The sequence below is a fragment of the Perissodus microlepis genome, chromosome 5, assembly GCF_051167445.1.
Source record: "Perissodus microlepis isolate ML-2025 ecotype Zambia chromosome 5, ASM5116744v1, whole genome shotgun sequence".
In the NCBI taxonomy this organism is placed as follows: Eukaryota; Metazoa; Chordata; class Actinopteri; order Cichliformes; family Cichlidae; genus Perissodus; species Perissodus microlepis.
In genome coordinates, this window is record NC_140465.1 from 13,330,364 (window position 1) to 13,354,041 (window position 23,678).

General features: G+C 40.5%; 2 protein-coding genes across 2 annotated transcripts in view; one reads left to right on the forward strand and one right to left on the reverse strand.

Annotated features, from left to right (window-relative positions):
• The window catches only part of LOC146386720 (keratin, type I cytoskeletal 18-like), a 71,608-nt gene that overhangs the window by 35,055 nt on the left and 12,875 nt on the right, over positions 1 to 23,678 (forward strand). The gene's annotated exons all lie outside the window — the stretch shown is intronic.
• Positions 17,406 to 22,845, reverse strand: LOC146386722 (keratin, type II cytoskeletal 8-like). Its single transcript, XM_084927992.1, has 9 exons — positions 22,301 to 22,845; positions 20,902 to 21,110; positions 20,272 to 20,332; positions 20,040 to 20,135; positions 19,773 to 19,937; positions 19,200 to 19,325; positions 18,840 to 19,060; positions 18,699 to 18,739; positions 17,406 to 18,471 (listed from the first exon to the last, which is right to left on the reverse strand). Exons 1-9 carry the CDS (start codon positions 22,751 to 22,753, stop codon positions 18,161 to 18,163), a joined length of 1,683 nt encoding a protein of 560 aa, XP_084784118.1. The 5' UTR covers positions 22,754 to 22,845; the 3' UTR covers positions 17,406 to 18,160.

Genomic DNA, 23,678 nt, shown 5'->3' on the forward strand with positions numbered 1-23,678 from the left:
ACCTCAGCTTACACGCTTCTTGCTCTCAATGACAGGAGTGGCCAGTCCTGTAAAACAGGTAGGGAGGGATTGTCAGGGAGATAAGCCTGGACACACCCTGCAACAGGACAAGGGAGAAGGAGCAAAGACGTAACGCAGAGCCAAGTGAAGTGGAATAAAAAAAAACAAAGAAAACCTTTTATGTATTCTCTATGTTTATTATTGCATCCACTGAAGCAAAAGATAAAAATTAGAATCACAGTCAAAATATATCACAAAATACATAAACTTATACACTACCAACACACAAGAGATCTTGATATGTACATTCTTTCATATGAACTAGCTTTCTCCTCTCTTACCAAAGCATGCACATATATTCCAACCACTGACAAACAAATCACCAAAGTAATACTAAGCTTAGCTCAAATTATGACTCTTTGCCTCATTAGTGCATTCATTATGTACTGTCTATTTAGCAGATACAATCAGGTTAATATATTTAAGTGTGACATGTGTCATGCTGCACATACCATACTTTTCCTTTGCTAAATTTATATGGCAATATCTTAGATACCATAACAGTTACTGATTAGTTCTTAGTAACACCTTAACATAAAGCACTGGATCAGACCATACAATGGTCCAAAAGTTGTAAAAAAACAAAAAAAAACCATCATTATATATTAATTAGATGAAGCTGGCTCCACCCTAACTACTGTTTAAGTTGTGTAAGCTTTTCACTGACATCATAACAAAATGCATCAATAAATAACCAAAATTTGGATGGTGCTTGTACGGTCGTATGTGCTATTTTATCACTAGTATTCACTTCGTTTGTATTGTCCTCTCTGATCAAAACTACGATTAAATCATTCGAAGTCAAGATCAGTTTTAGGAAAGCACAAGAAAGTGACTAAAATTCTCATGAACACTGAAATCTTTTCAGCAGTAATGACATTCATGAAACACTTATTAGAGAGTATAGGCCAGAATATGTAGCTGAGATGTGCACCAGCATTTTGACTACTGTCCCTGGCTCCGTGGTATAATTCTCAAACACGTACCCTAAAGCAGATGACTCGTAATCTGGAGAGGAAATGGCGTGTCACAAATTTAGAGGATCATCATTTAGCCTGGAGAAATAGTTTGCTGCTTTATAAGAAAGCCCTCCGCAAAGCCAGAACATCTTACTATTCATCACTGATTGAAGAAAATAAGAACAACCCCAGGTTTCTCTTCAGCACTGTAGCCAGGCTGACAAAGAGTCAGAGCTCTGTTGAGCCAACCATCCCTTTAACGTTAACTAGTAATGACTTCATGAACTTCTTCACAAATAAAATTTTTATCATTAGAGAAAAAATTACCAGTAATCATCCCACAGATGTAATATTATCTACAGCTACTCTTAGTACCATTGATGTTAAGTTAGACTCTTTTTCTCCAATTGATCTTTCTGAGTTAACTTCAATAATTACTTCCTCCAAACCATCAACGTGTCTTTTAGACCCCATTCCTACAAAACTGCTCAAAGAAGTCCTGCCATTGATTAATTCTTCGATCTTAAATATGATCAACCTATCTCTAATGGTCGGCTATGTACCACAGGCCTTCAAGCTGGCTGTGGTTAAACCTTTACTCAAAAAGCCATCTCTAGACCCAGCAGTCTTAGCTAATTATAGGCCAATCTCCAACCTTCCTTTCATATCAAAAATCCTTGAAAGAGTAGTTGTCAAACAGCTAACAGATCATCTGCAGAGGAATGGTTTATTTGAAGAGTTTCAGTCAGGTTTCAGAGCTCATCACAGCACAGAAACAGCTTTAGTGAAGGTTACAAATGATCTTCTTATGGCCTCTGACAGTGGACTCATCTCTGTGCTTGTCCTGCTAGACCTCAGTGCAGCGTTCGATACTGTCGACCATAATATCCTATTAGAGCGATTAGAACATGCTGTAGGTATTACAGGTACTGCACTGCAGTGGTTTGTATCATATCTATCTAATAGACTCCAATTTGTGCATGTAAATGGAGAGTCCTCTTCACACACTGAGGTTAATTATGGAGTTCCACAGGGTTCAGTGCTAGGACCAATTCTGTTTACATTATACATGCTTCCCTTAGGCAGCATCATTAGAAGACATAGCATACATTTTCACTGCTATGCAGATGACACCCAGCTCTATCTGTCCATGAAGCCAGATAACACACACCAATTAGTTAAACTGCAGGAATGTCTTAAAGACATAAAGACCTGGATGGCCGCTAACTTTCTGCTTCTTAATTCAGATAAAACTGAGGTTATTGTACTCGGCCCTGAAAATCTTAGAAATATGGTATCTAACCAGATTCATACTCTGGATGGCATTACCTTGGCCTCCAGTAACGCTGTGAGGAACCTTGGAGTCATTTTTGACCAGAACATGTCCTTCAACGCACATATTAAACAAATATGTAAGACTGCTTTCTTCCATTTGCGCAACATCTCTAAAATTAGAAATATCCTGTCTCAGAGTGACGCTGAAAAACTAGTTCATGCATTTATTACTTCCAGGCTGGACTACTGTAATTCATTATTATTAGGATGTCCAAAAAACTCACTGAAAAGCCTTCAGCTAATCCAAAATGCTGCAGCAAGAGTACTGACAGGGACTAGAAGGAGAGAGCATATTTCTCCTGTTTTGGCTTCCCTTCATTGGCTTCCTGTTAAATCCAGAATTGAATTCAAAATCCTGCTCCTCACATACAAGGTCTTAAATAATCAGGCCCCATCTTATTTTAATGACCTTGTAGTACCATATCACCCTATTAGAGCACTTCGCTCTCGCTCTGCAGGCCTACTTGTTGTTCCTAGAGTATTTAAAAGTAGAATGGGAGGCAGAGCCTTCAGTTTTCAGGCCCCTCTTCTGTGGAACCAGCTTCCAGTTTGAATTCGGGAGACAGAAACTATCTCTACTTTTAAGATTAGGCTTAAAACTTTCCTTTTTGCTAAAGCATATAGTTAGGGCTGGACCAGGTGACCCTGAATCCTCCCTTAGTTATGCTGCAATAGACGTAGGCTGCCGGGGGATTCCCAAGATGCATTGAGTTTTTCCTTTCCAGTCACCTTTCTCACTCACTATGTATTAATAGACCTCTCTGCATTGAATCATATCTGTTATTAACCTCTGTCTCTCTTCCACAGCATGTCTTTTATCCTGTCTTCCTTCTCTCACCCCAACCGGTCGCAGCAGATGGCCGCCCCTCCCTGAGCCTGGTTCTGCCGGAGGTTTCTTCCTGTTAAAAGGGAGTTTTTCCTTCCCACTGTCGCCAAAGTGATTGCTCATAGGGGGTCATATGATTGTTGGGTTTTTCTCTGTATCTATGAAGCGCCTTGAGGCGACTTTTGTTGTGATTTGGCGCTATATAAATAAAATTGAATTGAATTGAATTGAATCAAGGTAGCATCGGAAGCATTGCCAAACAAATCATTTCCCAACCAATCATCCTAACAGCATTATAAGAACCTGATATTTGGTAAGTTTGTATTTCCATATTCACCTAATTATAACAGGCTAAATTCATGAGCAGTTGAATGTACCAGTGCCCATTCTAGTATAACAGATCTACCACCGCAGCCATACATGGTCTGGTACGTGGAGTCGAATAATATTACCATCTATGATTGCCATTTGTAAAGACATTTGTCATGATTCAAAACAAATGGCCCAGCCTAGTGTTGCTAGTTTTCTAGAGAGAAATGTTTGCGTCTAAAAGAATAGCGTGCTGTTAGCATTGCTGTTAGCATTGTGTTAACATGCTGCGGTAGATAGCAGTCTGCACAGTACAGTATAGTTATAGCTATAGCAAAATAAATGTCCACACAGTCCTTAAAACAAGTTTTAAAAATATACTGCATATAGTTCACTACATGCAAATGCAAATGAGGCATCTGCATCACAACAGAAACAATAAGAATCCAACATGAAACTGCACTCACTTCAAACAATCTTTTCCTGTAGTTACAATTAAAAATGCATGTATCACATTGTGCATCTAGTTAAATACACATTTGCATTGGACTTGTTTGCTTTTACACTGTTTTGCATTTTGAATACTGATTCTAGACATCTTAACTCATCTGTGTTATCAGTATTTACGCAAACCTGAGAGATTCAAGCATGGATTACTGCAAAGAAAGGAATAAACTTCAAGAATAAAGTATTATTAAGTCAAATGCCCCAGGCAGAGTTCCACATAAGTGCTGCCAGAACATTGTTGTATAAAATAATGCTTTACGCTTATAGTTTGTTCTTCCTTGTTCGACTGAAAATAATCTGCTCCATGAAACAGTGATGTGCATTCAAGATTGAGTGGTTGTTTTTTGTGCTTACTTGACCGCACCCACCGCTCCCATAGTTAAACACTGACACACTAGTTTCTCACCTCTGTACCTTTGTGGGAGAGGTCTGCATTCTTTTTCATTCTTCCCCAACTTTTCACATGCACATGCCTTTAATTTCTACCGTGGTGTGGAATTTACTCTAAAAGCTCAACTAGCTGCTGCCCAGCTGTGATTCTGAGAAAATGCATGTTCCACTCTTGTATCTCACTGAATTCAAACAGTTGCATTACAGTCAGTTAGAGACCCGGGATTATGTTACCTGCATAAACAGATCAGTTTCAGTGCTGTCTCTAATGCTGTGCGGTATTTTCACAGCAATTCTCAGCGTGCAAACTTGAGTGCCAATAAGTCAACCCACACAGTAGGAATCACCAAACAGGGTGGGGCCCTGGTATCTGGTCCAAACAATTGTTTCATTGAGATATTTGATAAACAGGAATTAGGAGTGGTGCAGTTCCAGTAGAAAAGCAAAGACAAAAAAAATTCAAATAAAATCTTGGTAAATGTAGCAACAAAGTGATCACGACAGATCACTATCGCTATACGTTTTGTCTGACCTTGTTTAAACTGTCATCAGCCATGACCATGTCACAATTAAAAAAGCTCAAGCTGGTCAAGTCTGAGTAATCTGAAGTGCAAAACCCAAAACACTGAAGTCAGGCTTCCTGTGAAGATGTATAAAGCCTTTAAAATGAGTTAAAATGTGTCAGTGTTATTTCTTATGGGCTTTCTAGCATATTAAAAAGAAATTCAAATAATACTGATCACTGCATCATAATTTTATCTTCTGTAAGACAAAACAAACAGCGGGTGGGTCACAAACATCTCTAAAAGCACAGAAGAACTTAATGTATCAGTGCATCAGACTACAGAAAGTTGTTATATAGAGAAGAAAGTCGCATGATTATACTGTATGTCTGATCGTGAACCTCTCACAAAAAGCCAATCTTCAAGAACTGTGACCAACTCTTTATATGTGTCCAGGCTCCAGTGTTTACTCTAAAAACCTGTCTCCACCCACTCTGAATGTCTTTCTCGTGCCTGTCTTACATACTTGTGAAGGAACAAACATGTATCAGAGCATAGCTCAGTAATTATGGGGAGTTCAGTAACAGCGCCATTCCAGCTGCACACCTGACTGACGGAGCATGTGATAGGCTGCAAGTTATGGTTGAATAAAGGTCTCAAAACATTTAAAAAGTGCCATTATGAAGTGATATAATTTTATATCTCAAAAACAAAAAAACTACGGCACATAGTGTAACCTAGTTTCTGGAATTCCCTTTTGTACCACTGTAGTATGTGTGACCAGGGTGTGGACAGTTTTACACTGTGAAGGTGTGGTTTGGTAGGCTATGCCTCTTCATACTGACTTTTTCAATAAGGAATCGAATGGAGTGAATGAAAGCTATGTTCAATCTGTGAATGCAGTGCACGTTTGAGATGAGTATCTAACTAGTACTGTAAGTTGCATTGCTGTATCCCATTTAAGGCAACACATTTTACTCTTTCTCTCAACATACTAACAATACTGAACATTTATGTTCAGGCTGGGGGAGTTGATTTCAGAAGTTGTTCCCACCTCACCACATTGAAACATTTTATTAGGATCACTTGGTGGCAAATGTTAACTAATAGGTACCCTGCTGCAAGGTTAGGACAACAACTACATCCATAAAGCAGCATCTTGGCAGATGAGGTGGCATAAAATTTGATACTGAGTATTGCTACTTCCTAGTCTTACTGGATACAACAACATGTTCATTTTCTACATTATGATCCCTATTCAAGTCAAATATATTAAAAAATGAAATGTTTCAGGTTGTAATTGAAAATCTGCTAAACATGCAACCTTCTCTGTTTATTATTCATGTCCAGTTCAAAGAAAAGTGTGGTAGTAAAAGTGAAGCACAAAACCAGGAACTCCACTTCTGAAGAGCCGAAATGTTACCTGCATTTTCTTTTTCTTGTTAATGTGATCTAAACTTTCCATTGTTGTTTTGAAGCTTACCCTCTGGCCTTGCCTCTAGCTGCAGAAAACCTGCTGAGCAGCTATGCCTTGCATCTTGTTAGTTTGAACTCAGTTGCTTTCTTAACGTACTTAACAAAGTGCATTCTCTTTCGTTAAGCTGGAATGGACGCTCATAATTATTTCGGCGCTCCTGTTAATTAAAAGAATTGCTGTTCCTTTTACTTTATTTACTTTTAGTTTATCAGATCACTATATCTGTCCACTGTGGGTGAGATAGTCATCTTCGTGTCTGATGTGACTTTGGGTGGAGCACATTCCTGTCAAAATAAGCAGGTTGTGAAAGTCTGATTAATCAGTCTAATCTTTACGAATTCTTGAGTCTGTGACCAAGGGAACAGTTGTGCAACAGTTTAACCAGTTATAAAACTATTTTGAGTTTTTCAGAGAGGTGATACCAAATTCTTCGTATGGTGGTTTTTATTAAAAACCACCATGCATGACATCCGTCCACAAAAAAACTAATTATAATTATGCATGCCCTTGTGTCTTTTATTTACATTCTTTACCCAGATATCAACCTTTACATTACGTTTAACGTGCCTACATACCTACATATTTTACATACAGATTTGCATTTAAACCACTGGGTACAAAAACATCAGCAAGCTACATCAACCTTTGATGTTAAGTAGACTTACAACAAATATAGAATTAACTGTGTGTTAGTGTTAGAGCCCAGGGTTCAGGGGATCCAGAGAAACTTGGCCGATACACCTGAAGTCAAACAAAGTCACCACCCATGCTAGGATAGCATCATCATGAAAGATTTGTTGTGCATAAGCAAACCAGGAAGTTACACAGAGCTGTCTAAGAAGCATTTAGTAACCTGGTAAATACTTGCATTTAAAGCATTATGTGTTAAAATGTGATACAAATGCATACCTAGCAAAGCATTAATGTGGATATTCATTTCATAGTAAATATCGGTACTCATGAATAATTCAACCTCTTGATTACTGTGAAATCCAAAGAAATTCATTAAGACACTGCCACAAGTTGACCTGTTGAACTAATATTTGCACCACTCTGTATATTAGCATACTGATAAAGTATGCTCATATAAACAGCTAATTTGTGATGTTCTCTCCTCTATCTGCAACTGAATTAATAAAGGATGTACATCTGTCTCTCTCACTTCTATACCAACAGATATTCACACTTGTCTGATCACTTTAATCCAGATCTGAAACAGGGTCACGTTTCTTCATTTGTGACTTCAGTGTCTTTGTACAGCACCACAATTACTCTATGTTAAGCACATTTCTTTCCATGTTATAGAATTGCACACATTTTCTGTCCTGTACTCTGCAATGTTCATTTGTATTCTCGCTAGAAAATTATCAAAGCCTTCTGTATTAAGTGGACTTTACAATCAAATGTAAACTATTGACTAAACATGAAAGGAATAGTGGACATGAAAGAGAGAAGCCAAAACCTTTGGACACATCAATGGCCCCCTTTGTGCTTGCTTTGGCTTAAGTTTGTGGGTGTGTTCTTTAGGAGGGCGGGATGTCGCCCTGGATTTTACTCTTAGGCCTCAGAATTTCACCACCTGCAAAAAAAAAATAAAAAATCAAGGTGCACACCCTTACAACACAGCACAAGCCATAAATCATGCATTGAAATATCTTGTAGATGCCAAACCAGGAGAATGTGGTTAAACTGGGACACATTTATAAAGGTTAACGCAACAAAGCGATGCTAAGATGCTAAGCTGCATTGCAGAGCTGCTGCTGTTCACAAAGTTCTCACAGTCACAATGTTGACAGTTTGTTGGTATGCTAACACGCGCTTAGACATACCCACGCAGTTCAGTAAGACATCACCAAGAGATATTGTTTTACAGTTTTGGACTTTAACATTTTAATTGTAGTGTACACACATGCACGCGCACAGAAACACACAGAGACGTGCTCAAAAACCGCCTACTACTGTTGTAGGCACGCATGGGAACTCTGGCACAAATGGCAGCCTAACTCGATGACTCACCCTTTGTCACACTAGGAAGAAAGTTGTCTAGCCAAATGAAAGCCTAGCAACCAGCTCATTTGCTTGTGGGCATTTGAAAACACCTGCTTTTGCATGATGTCACAGACAGTACCTGCACTGTCTGTTTTCTCATTTCTGTTCTATTTTCTTTATGTTGTTTCAACAGTTGTGCCACAACTGAACAGCATCAGTTCTGTCTGAGGTGATAAACAAATATAAACTGTACGCGCGTCTGTGTGTGTCTTTCTGTCTCTCTGTGGGTGTGTGGGTTTGTGTGTGACAGATCAAATTTCAAAGCAAGCCGCTACAAAATCCAACTGACTTTTGTGATCGCCCACACTTTTAAACTCTTTCAAGCTTTTATTTTGCCTACTAGGCCTACCAACTATTGGTATTCCCAGCAGCCTCAGCAGTTGTTTTGCTGCTGTTTTGCAAATCTTAATATGCTAAGAGGTTTAACAAATATAACAAAGTTGTCATATATTTAACCGTTATATTAACCCTCAGCATGTTTGGATTTTCATAGTGCATGCCAGTACTATTTATCTCACAGCAGTGCTGCATGTAACTACAGCCTCACAGGCCTGCACACCTGGCTGGCCTGACCCTTCTGTTTGTTTAGACTGAGCATTCGAACAGCGCCTCTCCCATTTGTCAGAGTTAAGACAGTCACAGTGGGGTTGCAGCAAGCTCTGGTTGAATGTCCGGAAATCAGAAAAGGTTGAGCCTGACTCAGCCTTTTGCATTACATACAGCAGTTCCACTGTGTGATTTTTTTTCCCATTATTTTGCTTTGCACATGGGTCATTCCATCTCAAATCATTCAATTTTTGGAACACGTTCTGATCGACCAGCAATAATTTGCCTAAAAATATGCTGCGGTCCAAAGTTTGGACATATGAAATGATTGATGTGAAATGATATCAAATATTTTTAATGTTTGAATATGAATATCTCAAAAACTATTGAAGGTAAAAGCCTCATATTTTTGGCTTGAATTTTTTTACCGTCAAAATAAATCAGTGTCTCACTCAATTCCCAAATACCAGGCCTAGCTCCTTGCAAGCTCCATTGTTAAATCAGGGTTATATTAGGTTTCAGTTCTCCATCATATTTTAATCTTTAGATGACTATTAGCCACTCTAGTATGCAACTCAGCTGAACCAGCTGTGTGAGGGTTTGGTAGCACCTAGCACTGGTGGATAACTTTTCCTAAAACCAGGCCTTTCCAAGCATGCAGGAAGAAATCACTTAACCATAGGAAAACATTTTTCACCAGTGTTTTGTTTATATGCGCCATGTGGGTACATCATGTTGGACTATTATAGAAAGGAAAAGGCCCCCATGTATCTATTAAGTGCTGGGCAGCCACACAGAAAACTTGCAGAAGCAGGTTTGTCTATTTTGCCTGCAGCAAGCACATTCTGAGGACACCACCCACCCGATCGTAGGTGGTTCAGCACCGTTAGTGTCCTCTCAGTGACTCAATTCAGCACATTACACAAGGCAAGCACCGACCTCAGCCTCCTTATCAATCATTACCTTGAATAGAGAGCAACAGAATTTACTCCTATACGCTCTTCACATACACTGAAACCTACAGGTTAACTCAAGTGTGTGGCTGTGCAGGTAAACTACAGTCAAACACACGCAGTCAAAGGGTGACACCTCACTCTCCTCTCACAGAGAAAACTGTGCTAGCCTTCCCTATTCATAGAGAATTAGAACCATCGTGACATCATGATTTGAGGCTGAATATGTTGGACTAATAATGACTTTATTTGCAAGAATTTACTGTTTATTATTTTCATACCGTGTTGTACAAGATTGAGCATGTTGGGGGTTAAGCAGGTGAAATGAACAGGAATATCCTTTAATAGCCATATATAGTAAAACTAACTCATGAGTGTATTTCCTGTCATCACACAAACAACATTCTTTCACCATAACTCATGCTGTGTGATGTGTTGCCGTCTACTGTTATTATTACTGTATTGCCTAGCAACCACTTTCTCATCATTGCTTACACGTCGCCTCTATAATGTCTGTTGCGTAGCTTGTGGTGTGTGTTTGTATGTGTGTGCCTGCACTCACACACATACACACTTGGGCGTGTTTATAGTGATAATTCAGATAGCACCTAGTGTAAATGTTACAGTAAATGAGGGGCTGGAATAAGAAAATTGTAGCATTCAAACACACAGAGACGTGCTCAAAAACCACCTTACTCTGCTTGGCATATACCCGCAGAGTTGCCTGTTTGAACAATTAAAAGAGAAGCGAGGAGATACCATCAAACCTCCCAGCACTTTTAGCCTCATACCCTGTGAACGCCAGCTTTGATAGTAGTAAATTATTAACTTGTGCTCATAAAAGACACTCTGCCAACAGGATGCCTGTAGTTTGCTGATTATCAGCGCTTAAATGACACTAACGCTAAACCTATGGCCTTACTTCACATAATAACAAGCAAATGTTAAAACCCATGCTGAAATATAGTTCAATAAATCTGCCAAAACAAATATGATGCAGTCTTTTAGGTAGTGATGATGAAAGACACGACATTTTAATGGGTTTTTTGTTAGAAACTATATTACTTACTCCAAACTTGCAAATAAAGAAAGATGAGGTTACCCCATCTACAGGAAGATCATTTCAGGGAATTATGATCATATATGGTTTCACAACGTGAATTTTTCAAACAAGCATTTTGTGCTAAGTAGAGGGAGATTGAATTTAAGAAACCGTGTGTCTTTGTGGGTCATCTCTGAGTACTGCCCACAGACCAAAGACCTGCACAGGATTAGGTTTACCGGTGATCCTTAATTGGCCTTAGGAGTGGCCTTGTGATTGTGAATGGTTGTCTGTCTCTCCGTAATAGCCCTGTGACAGACTGGTGACCTTTGTATGGTGTACCCCGCCTCTCAGCATATGATAACTGGGATCAGGCATCCAATGTGAAATTCTGCCAATGTGCGCCACTACCCGCTGTGGCGACGGAGCAGCTGAAATAAGCATTCTTTCTTTTATGCAACGTCAGGAAACGTTCATTTGACACACCCGTGCATACTTTGGAGTGAAAGTTATGTGTGAGACCCAGACACAGATTAACACAAAGAGAAATACTTCTGTTTCTCTATCAGAGGACTTCAGTGATTAAGGGTGGAGGGGAGACCCACACCTTAATTATCTCACCATGAGTGATTTACAGACAGATCAGAATGTGAACATGCAGAACAGCTCTTCATGCATGAGCTACCTTGAATAAATCAGTAAGCATAATCAATATGACTGACCTGCATCTCAGGGACAACTTTTTAATATTATATTCTGGCATACCTACACACCATTTCTGTCAACACACAATCAAACTTTGCTAACTAAACACATGCTCTTACAAAGAGGGGTTTAGGAAAACAACATAACCAGTGAGAACCAAAAAAATACAACTTAATCTACATGCAAATAAGCAAAGAATATTTGGCCTTTTGTTGTTGTTTTGTGGATTCATCACTAGCACAGAACAAACAGAAAACCAGTCTGTGCTGTTATCACCAGAAGTAAAAATTTAACTGTGGAAAGATCTTCTGACATTCCTCCATTCTCAGAGCTACACACCCAATCCTAATTGGTGGTTGCCTTCAGGGAAAGATGCTCAGTTCTGTCAATACAGGGTTCGAACCAAACTGGTTCCATCTGACAAGTTGGTCCTGCTGTCAGTTGCCCCAGAGTTATGCAGCAGTTTAACCAAAGCGTCCTTTCCCTTCTGCCTTCAACAGTTGCCCCGCAGGGAGTGAACAACCTTTCGATCTGTATCAGTGAAAAATGACAGCTGACAGCCTTGTTAAACCAGGTAACTTTTCTGACATGTCAGTAAAACAAACATAAGAATGCCTTGGATGGCTGAGAGGGGTGCAGTGAAGGTGTGAATGACATATTGTGCTTGCTAAAATTACTTTTACTAGGCCCACACTGGCCCAATTAAGCTGATTATACACCTGTTAATTAATAAGGATAAAATTTCTGCAACAGGCTGCGACTTGTCCACCCCGCCTCTAGAGCTGCGGTAGTTGGAATAGGATCCTGAATTGGACAAGCAGAAGAGGATGTATGTATGCATGGATGGATGGATGAGAAAGTGTTGCAACAAATGCAAATTTACAATTAAGGTGATTTTCCATTCATCCATTCATTGTCTTCCACTTATACAATTTAGGTTTGCAAGAATGGGCTTGATCCTATCTCAGCTTACACTGAGATATCCTGTAGGGGTAAATGGCCTGTATTTGTATAGCGCTTTACTAGTCCCTAAGGACCCCAAAGCGCTTTACACATTCAGTCATCCACCCATTCACACACTGGTGATGGCAAGCTGCATTGTAGCCACAGCTGCCCTGGGGCGCACTGACAAAGGCGAGGCTGCCGGACACTGGCATCACCGGGCCCTCTGACCACCACCAGTAGGCAAAAGGGTGAAGTGTCTCGCCCAAGGACACAACGAGTGAGACTGTCCGAGCCGGGGCTCGAACCAGCAACCTTCCGATTACAAGACGAACTGCCAACTCTTGAGCCACGATCACCCCATGCAGAAAGACAGATAACCTTTCACACTCACAATCACACCTATGTTCAATTTAGAACTGGAAAGAAGCCATTCAAGCTCCAAAAAGTTGAGGGCCTGAGCCAGGATCAAATCAGTGCAATGAAATTTCATTTGGTACCTGCAAGAAATTGTCAAAATGCAATGTGAGTGTCCTGCATCATGACCCGAAGAAATAATATCTTCAGAAAGCAGTACCTGCTGCAGGTGCGTGCATCAGTTTAACAAAAGAAAAGAGGCACACCTCTAGCAGGCATCCAGAATATTCACCCTTGCTTTTTGTTGATGTGGCTCCTCAATCTGTCAGTCACCTCCACCCCAAGACTGCAGAGGCATTAAGACCTGTTACTCAAGCTGAATAGCAGGTCTTTTTTATAGTAAAGAAACACATCTGAAACGTTATGTATCAGAACTTGTACAGACAAATTCTAGATGAGACTAATTGATGTAGCGATTACCCAAATTGCCGCTAGTGTGGTTTTAGAGAACCGAGACTACTAAATCTGCCCGTTCACTCCACTAAATCATAAAAACACTGGAAAGACATGATGCAAGTCATCGTGTTTCATTGCAGGCACTTGTTATAACTTGATCAGTCACCACTTCAGGCTAGATTTTTGATTTGTAATGATGTCATCACGCACAATAAGTTGATTATCTTCTGAAAGCGATGCCAAAGTTTATGTCAGACATTTGAACAAGTCTGGGAAGAAAAAAAAACTTTGTCTTTCATGAGCTAATGATGTGACTCATTGCTACTTTAGTAATCTATTTTTTTAGTAGGCTTATGCATGCCCTGTGTTTTTGTGTTGGGTTGGCTACGTGATACAAAAGTTACTTCAGGTGCATTACGAGCCGGGCATGTTGAATGAAAATTCACTGCAGTGTCAAGCTAATTAGATTAAAGCAAGTATTAGATTGCTGTTTATACTGTTTAAAGATCTCTTAATGTAACGATACAGGTTTAAGAGCACAGTGTTACAGGATTTGCATGCATGCAGGTGGGTGACACGGAGAAAGCATTTATTATTTCATGTCATTCAGGCGTGAACACGTTTACTGTCAAAGGAATTCAGCTGTTGGACAAGGGTGCATTCTATAGATTACATAACATAAACATAGAATTTGCAACTGTGAATATAAGACATGTTCTAACCCCCTAAGCTATCAGTGACTCACACAGCCAAACACAGCAACCGCCAAGTTTCTTTCATATTTCCTGTCACTATAGCCTCTCCCCACCCCTCACAGCACGGGTGTAGGTTTCGCTTAAGCATTGGGAGGGAATACAAGCGGGTGGAGTCTGCCTCATTTTGTGATGGACATGTCTCTATGTAAAGAAAAGCACCTAGGTGACTTATGACTTTAATATGTTTAATTGAGTCTCTCAATCATCCTAAATTTTTACCATATTAGGCTGATAATATAAGTCTTCTTAATTTCAGGTAATTATTCTCAACACACACACACACACACACAGGCATGACTTAATGTTCTATTTTTGCTTTGCTCTGTGACACGCTAACAGTCTGTCTGATGACAGGCAACTTTTGTGCCATTTTCTCACAAAGCAACTTCCTTGAATGCCAGTGTGTCACTGGTTCATAAATGAATTATTCAGTTATTTTCTAAATGACTGCAACATGTCATTATAATGTAAAGTCATCTCTCCCATTCTCTGTTTTTGTCCTGTCTGCCCAGGCCTTCTTCTTTTTTTCTCTTTCCATCAACCCAACCGGGCGTGATGGATGACGGCCCCTCCCTGATCCTGCTTCTGTTTGAGGTTTCTTCCTCTTAAAAGGGAGTTTTTCCTTCTCAGTGTCACAAAGTGCATGCTCATAGGCAGTCATGTGATCTTTGGATCTTTCTCACAGATACTGCAGGGTCTTTACCTTACAGTACAAAGTGCTATGTGAATTGGCACTACAATCACTTAGCAAATACTGAGTCTCAAAACTTAGATGACTTTCAGCAAGAATAAAGTGTCCTCAGATACATTCACTGACTACTTTTTTAGGTACACTTTGCTCATACTGGACCATTCACTCTTGAAATACTTATGTGTAAATAGTTGTGTGGGAAAATCCCAGTAGATCTACAGTTTCTGAAAAAGCCATTTTTCTACATATGCCCTTGAATTGTTTTATGGTTTTATAGAGCTGAGGTGTTAAATGCATGAGTCTTAAATATTGAGGGGGCATGTTCAGTGCATCCATCCTGAATTCTACACCTCACACCTGTACCTTATGGTATTTCTAGGAAATTAGTGCTTTTTGTTACGGTAAGTATTTGTTTAGACATGATCAATTCTGTGCTTGTCACTCTGACAAAGTCTTTCTTCACAGGCCTGAAAGGGGTGCTGGGGCAGATATGACACAATGGGGCAGTGTCATTGCTTTTCAACACAGCGACCTGCGGCTTAGTCAGCTTTTCCTGTTTCAACAAGAATGATGCACGTTAATCCAGCAGTACTGCTGCAAGGAGTCTGTTATTCACAGCGTACTTGCAATGTAGTACAATGGATCCTCAGGGCAGATGAGACAGCCGATTGAATGAATGTTGCAACATCACATTGAATTAATGAGTTAAATTGCATCAAGGACCTGAGGTTATGGATACAGTAGCTGGTCTACAGCTTCTGGGACAGATGGGCCAACAAACGATGCAGCGCCGTGCTGTTCTGTGTGTCACAGCAGAGTATTGCTATAGCAAAAAACATTCAGAGCAGATGGTTGCACAAGGCAATAAAATCATCACCCACTGGTTTAAGTTTCAGTAAGTACTTATAAAAAGACCAAGTATAAAATAATAAAGAACAGGCTGCTGGGTTAATAAGCATGAATAGATCATAAAAGAAACCAGATACCACAGAGCATATACACCAGACAATATACTTGTGACCTATTCCTGGTTGGGTCTGAATTACTGAGGCCACTGGGGATACAGGACTGTCGGGGTCTGATCTGCAGTGGCGGACAGGTTAAGTTACTTTGCTTAGATTTTTCTTTCTTTTTAGCATTTTGCTATTTCAAGTTTAACGTTCAATGTTTTAGGGCTGTATTTCACAAAGACATTGAAAGCAGCTACAGCACTAAAAATTCTGTACCAGCACCCTTGAGAAAGAAACTGCTCCCACCAGAGGTTAAGTCCACAAAATGTTTAGTTTTAATTTTCCAGCTATGTTTTTTTGCACATAACAACAATCACTGTGTTTAATTTAACTGAGCTTGGATTTTGTTGCATTTTGACTGAGCTAGCTGCTTCCCATTGTTTCCAGGCTTAGTGCTAAGCTACACTAACTGCAGGTTGCAGTTAATATGCAGGAAGACATGGATGGTATCATGTGTTCTTATCTAACTCTCTACTAGGAAAGCAAATGAAAGTGCCCAGCTATCTTTGTAGTTTCAACTGAGTGAAAAGGTAAAAGTACATTTCTCATACTCATCTTTTCAAAGTGAAACCTTATGCAGTGTTGACTAAATTCAGTTTGAGCAAAGCTGGGTATGTTAAGTTCAGGGAGGATATTTAAAGCATGATAAGCCTGAGTTTATAGCTACTACTTTCATTTCAGCTCTGCTGTTACTATGCTGTTATAAACACTGACTGTTTTTCCCAATCAGGCTTTCAAAACCTGAACATGCTCTAGTCTCTCCCTGTGTCTGGCTGCAGTACATTAAGTGTCGTGAACAGTGGGTGGGATTGTGGTATTTGCAAAGTTTTCTGTCTATAACCTCATGAGAGGCTCTATGCCCTTGGGTGGGGCACCACCACCACCACCCATAATTCATGTTCAAACCTGTTCCTAGATGGGCTCAAAAGGCCTCTTAAGGAACAATGGACTGTAAGAGAAACCCTTCCTGTCCTCAGATATGTTACATGTGTTCCTTCCAAGCACTTGCAGATTCTCAACACTGTCAGCTTTAGTATGAAATGTATGTTTTAGGGGTTTGGGGTTTTTTTTTTTAGTTTGCTTGTTTGATGTTTGTTTGTTTTTTTATTTTTTAGGATATGTGTTGGATTTCTTTGTTTTGGTCACACTTAATGTGAGCTTTTAGTTGGTGTTAAGAGACAATATGACAGTTGCAGACATTTTTGAGGAAGGCCTAACGTTCAGTTCATTTTGTGAAAGAGAAACTCTTGAAATAGGGTGAACAAGGCAGGCTGGGACTTGCCAGGTATTCCAGGGAAAGATTTGTGTGGATTATCATCCCTTCTCATGTTAGATGTCGAAAGCCTCGTTTATCAAAAGCGGTACTTGTTTGTGTTGGAGAAAGCAACTGTTAGCAGCCGGAAAAACCAAGATAGCAATTCCCTTGAGGTGATTTCCAATGCTTTGTAACGACTGTTCTGTGCATCTTTAAGACGTTTCTATTTGTTTTCTGAAGGCGTGACATTCACTTTCTTATCAAGCTAACAAACTACAGATGAATTAACAGTGTCAGTGAATTTCAGCACAAACGCAACACGAGCACATCATGTAGATTTCTGTTTGAACGTTTATTATTGTGCAAACAGGACTCAGAAAGTAGAAGTCACGAGAACTCGTGTGGCTGCTCTTCATCACATTTAAGAGTTTAACTACAACAGGTTTGTCACTCCCTGCTCAGCATATAATGGCCTTCTTTTAAAAGTTGTGAATTACAGGTTGGTGTGATGGCAGTGCCTCCTGTTGGTTGAAGTACACAGGGTGAAAACACAAACAATACTGCCGCCTTTTGGCTAAAAAAGTGTGGTGCAGTGATAGGTTTAACTCTTTAGCCCTCGAAAGCCTAGTTTGAGTAAGCCTTGAAGCTATTTTCTTAACCTGGAGGTTTCCCTTTATTTCAGGGCTGCTTATATAACAAACTCAAACTATTCAAACGGTCGTCAAACCACATCTTTACCTTTAATATACATTGTGATTGTCAACACTTGTCATAGGGTATGGGGAGGTCATCAAATATTATCTTTAAGGGGGAAAGAGTTAAAGTCTGGCACTGCTTCAGGTGACAGTAGAGAATTTAGAGAGTTTTTGGATATTTAAGCTCGATAAGCACCGCTGTGTTAAAAATATCTGAAGGAAAGGTGTGTTTACACTTCTTCACACATTTTTTGGGTGAAAGTTGGATAATGAAAAAGAATGTGCTTTTTCTTAATCTTCAACAACAAATCATGAATTTCTCAAAACAGGATGGAAAATCACTCTTCGGCTGCAGCTTCAGCCTCCACGTGCTCCGGCTCCTTCTTCTCCACAGCCTCTGGTTCCTCGGCTGCTGCTGCTGGCTTCTCCTCCTCCACCTGCTCCTTCTCCTCCTCCTTCTTCTCTTCCTTCTCTTTTTTCTCCTCGGTCTTCATCACCACTGTCTCCGTCTTGGTGACTGTGGTGCTCTTCACTGCCGTTCCCTCGACTGCTGACGTAGACCCACTGCTTGCTTTGACTTTATCAAAGGAACTGCTGATGTAGGAAGGGATGTAGGAACTCTCCAGACCATAGGCATTGTAGTTCACACCTACAAATTCAGAGGAAGAAGTGAGTGATTAACATTGACACATGCTAATATATCAGAGTTGATATTATGAGATTCTAACAATATAAACTGTATCCTCAGATATGATATCTAGATAACATGGCTTCAGTCATGGCAAGGTTGTGGGCTTGTCTGACCAGTAAAATGCTCTATATAGCAACAATTAACAAAGCAGAACTAGAAATAGTTGCACACAAGTATGAACTCACAAGTCTGCTTGGACACAGTGGTCTGAATTCCAGCTGCCAACCTTTGGGAAGAAAGAAATAATAAATAAAAGACAAGAACAAGTAAAAGCATGAGTATATTGCTATGTAAGATGTAGGAGAGCATAGGTGCTCTTAGATGACCTGTTCTCCTCTCCTTCCAACAGTTTCCTGTATGTAGCAATCTCAATGTCCAGAGCCAGCTTAACATTCATAAGTTCCTGGTATTGGCGGACTTGGAGTGCCATATCCTGTTTGGCTCTCTGAAGAGCTTCTTCCAACTCTCTGATGCGGAGTTTGGCATCTTTCACCGCCAGTTCGCCGCGTTCCTCAGCCTCTGCGATCTGAGCTTCCAAACTGCTTCGCTAAAAGTGGGAGAAGCCAAGCAGAGCGAGGCATTGAATTCAATGGTCTTCATAAGGCTGGCAATGCAGTTTGAATTATTACCTTAATGTCAAAACCGCAAATCATTCAAATGAACAGAAGAAAATCTCTGTCTCTCACCTGAGCTTTAACCATGTCGATTTCAGACTGGAGCCTCACTATCCTGCGGTTCATGTCAGCAATCTCAGCCCTGGTTGACTTGAGGTCTTCTCCATATCTACCCGCTGACTGCTCCATCTCTGCGTACTGACATGAAAAGAAACAGATCATAGTGAAACTTTAAAACACAAAGTGATACTGCTGGCAGGTTTTTTGCACAATTAATTTGACATGGGGATCAGGAAATCATGTTGCAGCACTCCAACGTACAGTTTGCAATCTCCAGATCCATATTGGCTTTCTGCTCTTTGACTTCTTTGTATATGAAACTTTTCAGTATGTTGCAATAAAAGTAAAGGAAAATAGCCTAAGATAGAATATCAGGAGACAATAGAGGTCAGAAAAGTCAGAAAAGAGAAGGCATCCCACACCATCTGCCACAAGTAAAACTCTTGTACCATGCAGAGATTTCGAGTTCATGCTCTTCAGTTTTAAATGTTCATGAACATTAAATAAGCTTAATGGACTGTCCTCACAGATGATGATCTATTACGTAATTGTGGGCTTTAGTTTCCCATAGCTTTGTGGTCTCACCTTGGTCTGATACCATGACTCAGCCTCCTCTCTGCTCCTTTTGGCAATGTCTTCATATTGGGCACGCACTTCAGCGATAATCGCGTCCATGTCAAGATTACGGCTGTTGTCCATCTCCACCACAACAGACGTGTCCTTTATCTGGCTCTGCAACTCATTAATTTCCTATGCAGGACAAAAAAGAGGGAAAAAATACAACTTTGGTGATGCCTCCTGTAGAAACATTTTTTATTAGGCTGGAAGTGAAACATGAAATGAGGTAATTACTGCATCGTAGAGCTGCTTCAAGAATTCAATCTCATCTGAAAGTCCATCCAGTTTGGCCTCGAGGTCCACTTTCATCATGTATGCTGCATCTGTATCCTTTATTGGAAAAAAGACAGCACTGAGAACATTCATTGTTCATTACAGTCAAAGTTTAAAAAGAGGCCATTATTTTTCCTCATGAAGGCTAATTGTAGTTTCAAGATCAAGCATTTACTAGAAAGTCTGCACAGACCTTCTTTAATAAGACGAAGTTGTTCTCACACTCATTGCGCTTGTTGATCTCGTCCTCGTACCTGCGGAAAAGGAGAATTTTTTTAGTCTGTATATAAAGAAAAACAGGTAGTGTGCAATCATCATGGTGGGAAAGGTGCTTTTTCAGAACTGATAGCTCCATAAGTCAATATGGAAATGGTTCCATAAGTTACCATCTTTGCCTAATATGTGAAAAATCCCAGAGTCTGCCAGGGCAAACGTGCAGATCTGTGTGCTGTGGCAACCCCTTCTGAATACAGGAGCAGCTGTTTAAATCATAAGCTATTCTAGTAAGAAAACCTCCATGAATACATGTGGTTCTTACAGTGAATATTAACTGTGACTATTCAGGGTTATTGTTATTTTTGCTCCACCACACTGCAAATGATTATTTTTATCTTCTTATCCGCTCTATCTTGTTGAAACTTTGGGTTCCTGACAGGAAGTTAAAAATAGCTCTGCAGGGTTTCTAAAAGCCAAACTGCACAACTCTAGGAAAACTGGAAATAGAGTATCGTTGGCAGTTTAAGACTTTCCCAAATCTCGGTCAAATAAAGCATGCCTTATGCTAGAGTGCAAGATTAAAGTGAAAAATCTCAACTCCACCCACTTGGTTTTAAAGTCCTCCACCAGGCCCGTTATGTTATGCAGGTCAGACTCCAGTTTGACTTTTTCGTGACCCAAGTTGTCCAGCTGCTTGCGCAGGTTGGCAATGTAGGCCTCGAACATAGCATCGATGTTTGAGTGAGATATGGTCTGCTCATGCAGAAGTTTCCATTTGGTCTCAAGCATTTTGTTTTGCTGTTCGAGGAAGCGTACCTGAAGATTGAAAGGTGGATGAATGCTTAGTAAGAAAAAGGAAGGAAACATGTAATGGGCAGAAACGAGTGGGTGTATGTGATGACTGAAGCTCTGACAAATATCAAAACCTTTCCATAGAAAACAATAAATAATGGAGTGGTTGGTCACTGGGATATGTGGTGGATAGGGTGGGTGTGACTGAAGAGTTTTGTTTGAATCCAAAACATACAGAGATTAACTGAAAGGAAAAAATGAGTAACCAGACTTCTCTGGCCTCCAGCTGCTTCTATCTGTCACAGCAAATACTCCAATCTCAAGTTTAACCCACTGTGTTGCGTTTCGACACGAAGTGGCACTGTTTCTCACTTGTCACACAGCTTGCCCCTTTTACAGCTCTTTCATTAAGCGTCATGACCTTGGGTGGGGTCCGTGCTACCACTCAGCAAACACAGGAGAGGCAGACTGCTGTTTGTGGGTGTGCCATATCACACCAGTGCGCAAAGGAGTGGACGCGTGAGCTGTGTTTTACAAGCAGGAGAATTAGCCTCAGCGTGATTGATTTTTATATCAACTTCTGTCCCACCCTGCTCTCCTGAAAACGAAAGAATGTGGTAGGTCTCTGGTGATGAAAATTCAGGTCATGAATGTTGAAAATAATTCGGTAAATGAGATTTTTCCAAACGGGATTCTGTTCGGTAGACACCTGACACTTCGCTCTCTACTTTTACAACCACTCATTTTGCAGAATATTGCTCGTATGGGGAATGCACTCCTTTGAGCAAAATTCCTCTGCTCTTCATCCCACTCCTGTACTCTGTATCCAGGTTGATCCTTTTATCTGAGCTCTATGATCTCGCCTGAGAGTGAAAACACTGGAAGCAGGAAAGCCATTAAGCAAACCAGGCAATATTCCCAGCAGACTGTTCAGATGGCACATTGTTATGAAGTTTTGACAGGGAATGTCTTAAGGATGATCTCTTCTGTGAAATGAAACTTCTTTCATCTTTCACTTATTTTGGCTTGTAGCGTATCTCTGCAGTTTGTCTGTGCTGTTCTGCTACTGCCGTCACATTCAGTTTCACCCCAGCACTCCTGTCACTTATAGAAGTATGGATTGTTTGCTGTTGGTGTTTTGCAGTTTGTATGTGCTTTTCTTCAGCATGAATTTCAAACACAAGATTTCACATTTCATTACAACCTCGACTGACCTTGTCGATGAAGGAAGCAAAGCGGTTGTTCAGGGTCTTGATCTGCTCCTTCTCTTCAGTACGGATTGCCTGGATGGTGGGGTCGATCTCCAGGTTCAAGGGAGCCAACAGGCTCTTGTTCACTGTCACTGCTGTGATGGGGGCCACAAATTCATTGGCCATGCCACCTGCTACACCTCCACCAAAGCCTGAATATCCAAACTCTACGCCACATAATCTTTGTCCGGATCCCCCAGCGGCAAAGCCACCGACCGTCTTAAAGCCCCCAACACCCACAGCCGCACCACTGCTGCCCACTCCTCCATATGAGCTGCGTACAGCGTAGCTCTGCCTGGCACTCCCCACACCATGACCTCCATAGCCAGAGAAGGAGCGGCTGCTGAAGCCCTGCGTTGGGCTTCTGGGTGAGGACACAGTGGAGTAGGCGGTGGTCTTCACAGCTCTGACAGACATGGTGTTGGAGGAAGTCTGTAGCACTGAGGTTTTGTGAGAGGAGAGACTGCTGAGAGGAGAGTCAGGCAGACAGACCCACCCTGGTCCTGTGTACTATTTATCAGAGTAGGGGAGGAACCCTGCTGAGGTGCGATTGGCTGGTGTCCTCAGTAGGGGAGTGAAGGATAAGGGGGGAGAAAGAGCAAGAGGGGGAGAGATGAGGGAATGTCAGGGGAGAAAATTGCATCATGTTACACTTTTACAGCACATTAAAAGCACAAGAATTACGTAATATTAGAATGCCTTTTTTTATATATAAAAAAAGGTTTCCAGAGCTTCTGAAAGTAGAAGCTCTGGAAACCTGGAAAACAACCTTTGTGAAGTTGCATTTTCCATGCTTCATAGTTACAGTTACATTAAAATTATTTTGCAACCAAGTTTACTTCACATGCTTTAGTCACACCTTGGACACATACGATCTACATCCTCATTGTATTTTACACATACTTATACACACACAGCAAACACTGGGTATAAGGAACATGTACACCACTTTATGAGCTTCCCTTCTACTTTATAACATCTCTGACAGGCTGTGATATATGGCAAAGTAAACTGTGCTTGGACAGTATGATACCCTCTCCTAGCTGGTGGGCATCGACTGTGTAAACCCAGCAAAACAACTGCAGATTTAAAACATTGAATATGTTCCACCACTTTTTTGTCTTTGTATTTTTTGAGATATGTCTTTTAAAATTTTTTACCAAATGTTTTGTTACCTGTTGGACCAGATTTGTGCAAATGTGCAGCTTGCACAAAGAAACTATGTAATGGGCGGGGTGTTTCATTATCAGCAATAATTGCCACCGATCTATGCTATGTACACACACACATTGATAAACATTCCTTCTGTGTTTGCGCTTCACCTGTTGATATACACACATCC

Coding starts and splice junctions, on each gene's coding strand:
- LOC146386722 (XM_084927992.1), bottom strand. CDS start 22,753: ATGTCTGTCAGAGCTGTGAAGACCACCGCCTACTCCACTGTGTCCTCA. Junction 19,938..20,039: donor TGAAGCAGCTCTACGATGCA/GTAATTACCTCA, acceptor TGTCCTGCATAG/GAAATTAATGAGTTGCAGAG. Junction 19,326..19,772: donor AGTCATGGTATCAGACCAAG/GTGAGACCACAA, acceptor TTTTCATGTCAG/TACGCAGAGATGGAGCAGTC.